Consider the following 4,132-nt stretch of genomic DNA (forward strand, 5'->3'; position numbering starts at 1 on the left):
ATAAGCACACATAAATATTCCTCCTTATAAATATACTCTTATAAATACTCCTCCTTCCTAAAATAATTACAATATTAAAACATAGGTCATCTATCATTGCACTTTATCTTCCTTACGTAATGTTGACTGTTAAGAAACTCTACCAGAAAGTGCAATATTCCGTCTGGATGCTGGATATTTTGGGTAGTTCAGTGTTTGACGCTAAGCACCACTTACTGATTCGTCAAATCTGTGATGTCCTGTGTTCTCAGGTCATAAGCTTATGCTAGTAGCAATATTCTGTCGTTCTCTACTAAAAACTACTACTTAAGTAAAATAAAAGTATTCGGACTCCATTTTTACACGAGCGATTAAATTCCAAATGATCCCGATCACGCTATTGGTTCAAAATCACATCACTACATGTGAACAGGGACATGCTGTGTATTGGATAGTATTTTAGCGACAGATTTTAGATTTAGTTTTCAATCGCTCTCTGCATACACGTGTTATTAACAAATGCAATTAAACAGATATTTCTTTGAATAATTAAAATTTTGATAAATAACGAAGACAGTATTCACATTTTGCACAGTTTTGTGGTAATTTTTATTCGAATCTAAGTAACTGATATTAAATTATACTGCGATTACGTCATGGGTAACTGAGCCTAACATTAAAGGATTCAAACTTTGGACCGCTTTCCTGACCTAACTATTAGGATCATATTTTCCAGATTGTGGCTACCCTCTATATTTTGAGGATCAGAAATCCAAATCCGTCGAAAAAAAGGTGTGTTCCTTCAGGGAAAGTACGTTTTGGTGTCTTATTTCGTCGCTTAAAATATCGTCTGTTCTTATTAATGAGCATATTTGAGGTCACCAATTTTAACCATCAAGATTGAGTTCTAGAATGTGAAGATCTGATCGAAAGTTATTCAGGGTGGTCCATTTTTTTGTTGCACTGTACGTTTTTTTTCCCTTCTTCTTTTTGTATTCGTGCTTTTTCCGTTTTATTGATCGAAGTATTTAATCTAAGAAATGAATGAACCTAAGAAATAAATTTTTATAACAGCGAAAAATTGAAATGGTTACAGTAAGTCAATGAATCCCTAAAGTAACAGATGTTCTAAAACAATTCGTTAGCTTCCATCGTTCTTCTTCCAAAACTGTTCGGCAGTGTTAGTGAGTTATACGAGCGATAATTAAATTTTAATTCTAACATTAAAAGTTTCCGATGATTTGTTGTTCATTTACGTCATACTAGAGCTGAACAATGGGCTATTGGCGACGATCTGGGAAGCATCCCTGAGGATGATCCTAAGACATGCCATCACAATTTTGATCCTCTGCAGAGCGAATGCCCCCCCCCCCCGCTTCGGTAGCCAGACGACTTGCGCGCGAAGTCGAGCACTTTACGGTAGAACAGTTTAACGAGGACCAATGCAGCACACCGTCGGTTCCGAGGCAGACTGATCCAGGTAGTCACCCACACACTGACCGCAGCCAGTGATGCTTGACTTCGGTGATCTGCTGGGAGTCCACTGCGGGTCAGCTTCAGATGATGGTAGAATTTTAGGAATAAAACAAAATTTGATGTGTTTTTAGCAAGTAGTTTGAATATTTTTAATAATTAGTTATTGTCTATTAGCTTAACTACTTGTATTGTCTCTTAGTCATTTCGTAATTTCTCAAAATTCATAGAATGACATTTATGTGTCTAAATTTTAAACTAATGGTACGGTTAGGATCTGAAACCTAAAACTCTTTAGCTGTCATTTTCTTTAAAGTTGTAAATATTTCAATATCTTTCTTTCTGAATTAAAACTGTAAAGTTTAAGTTAACGAAATCTGCGACTAAAGTATATAATTAACTCGCGCAGAAGAGCTCCAAAGTTGTGTCCTTTTTATAACAGCTTAACAAAATAGTAACACACGAATTCAACACAGTAAAATAATTTTCATGTTTTCAATGTGTTCAGATTTTTGAATCATCTGCAGATGCTGAATATTTGAAGATGATAAACATCTGAACATTCTGGACAGCAGAAAATGTTGAAAATTTGGATTTCTGATTTGTTTAATGTTCAGGTATTACTCAGATGTTCCTGAGCCAATATTTTTCTGATACGTATTTTTATATTAGCCTTTGGCTTACTGCGCGTAGTGTGATAAAGCTCTCCATTCTGGTCCACCTGTTATATAAGCCGTAAGCATAAGGTTAATCAACATGACGCGATTGATTTGAAAAATCCAACTCAATTGATTGGGGTAGTAAAAACACTTCCACCAATAACAGCAAATCTTACTATTTCTATTAGTAGAGAGGAGAAATTTTTGAAAACTGATTTTAAAAAAAGTTAAGCGGTATATTGAAAGCAGATATAGAAGTTAAGATATATTAAGAATTAAAGAGTGATATATTAAGAAAGGTTAAGATATACTAAGAATAAGTGAGTCAAAAAGCTAGCAGCAAAAGAAAAAAAAAAAAAAAAAAAAAAAGCATTTTCACTTCCAGAAACTTCTAAAGAAAAATTCATGATTTCAAATTTTGTGAAAAACTAGTTTTCAGAGAGCTAAATATGTAGAAACTATTGCGAAAAAATTTGCTGTATGCTTTTTCATAACATAAAATTATAAGTTTCTTATTTTTGCAGAATGTATGGCATTTTAGCAAGCTAGTAGACATGCTTTCGGTATTACGTGGACAACGATTGCTGTTTTAAATAGAAACAGTTGTACTGAAGTAACTTATTTTCTTCTTAAAAGTAAATATTTTTAAAGCTGATGTTAAGCGAAAAACAATGAAAAGCTAAATTTTCATCACAAATTATGTTCTTTTTAAAAGGATGTATTAGATCAAATAATATAATTTATTAAAACTTTGAACACAGCTTTTCAAAATATCTTACGATTTCTTAAATATTTTTTAATAATGCTGAGAGGGTAAATAATGCTGAGTTATCCAACAACGGATAGAGTATACTTTGTGCTATGTAGACTAAAGCTAAATACAACGTGACTAAAGCACAAACGAAAGCACATAAATGGACATAGTACATTGTATATAATGGACATTTGCATCATTTGATGTTTAGACACCAAGAAAGATTCTTGTTTATAGAACTGAAACAGTAATATATATCTTTATGTACTTTCATTTGTGCTTTATCCCCATTGCTTTTTGAATTAATGCTGAGATAATTTTCAAAAATGCTATAAAACTGTTAGCATATCAAGTTTGAAAATATTTCCCCCATAATATATATATATATATATATATATATATATATAGATATATATATATTGAAAAATCTAAAAGTACCGTTATAATTGAAATACATATAAGCTGGGCTGCCAAAAAAGACTACGTCTTTTTCAAAATATTTCATTAGAATGATGGCAGACAATTAAAAAAAGACTAGACAAAAAGGTAAATAAAATAAAACCGGAGCTTTTAGAACTTTTGGTAATTTGACCAACATTTTTAAAGCTTCACCATTAAAGAACTGGAACAAAGTGGTTTTTCATGTGTACTTTTGAATGATTTACATGTAATAGTGTGGAAAGTAACTTTAAATTAAATTTACAAAACAAAGAATTTAGCTACCTTTGAAACAAATTTTCCCAAAAAGCTTAGAAAGTTGGCAACCCTTCATTTAAGTCATTTCATTGTTATTAATGAACAACAGTTTACTTTATTAAGATAATTTCAAACGGTTTTGGAACAATACCACATTTTGAAATTCCGAAATCGACTAATAGAGTGTAGTAAATTCGTTCCTGCTGTATTATTATAACGACTATATTCCAAATGTAATTCATTTTTTGGCAGAAAACTCTTCCATTAGCTTTTTTAAATCCTCATCCGACTGAAGTGCAGTACGTACGTCCTCTTCTTTAATAACGAACGACTTTTTTCCGCCTTTCTTTTCTCTTGCTTTATTTCCAGAAACTTCTATAACTTCTGCAGCTACATACTGCAAGACAGCCGTCAGATAAATGGTAGCTTTGGGATCGATTTCTCCTTCGAAATTCGATTGAATTTTGTTGTGGATCTTCTGTAAATCAAAATGAAATGGATTTTTACCGGAACTGCTACCAGAACGTTTTCGTTTTGTTGTTTTTTTCACTGATTTCTTTTTTGGTGGCAT

General features: G+C 32.1%; 1 protein-coding gene across 1 annotated transcript; it reads right to left on the reverse strand.

The window, feature by feature from the left end:
• Positions 1-3,799: 3,799 nt before the first annotated feature.
• Positions 3,800-4,132, reverse strand: LOC107436627 (uncharacterized). Its single transcript, XM_016048401.1, has one exon. It carries the CDS (start codon positions 4,130-4,132, stop codon positions 3,800-3,802), a length of 333 nt encoding a protein of 110 aa, XP_015903887.1.

Source organism: Parasteatoda tepidariorum, chromosome 5, assembly GCF_982258835.1.
Source record: "Parasteatoda tepidariorum strain Cologne lab strain chromosome 5, Ptep-v5.0, whole genome shotgun sequence".
NCBI lineage: Eukaryota > Metazoa > Arthropoda > Arachnida > Araneae > Theridiidae > Parasteatoda > Parasteatoda tepidariorum.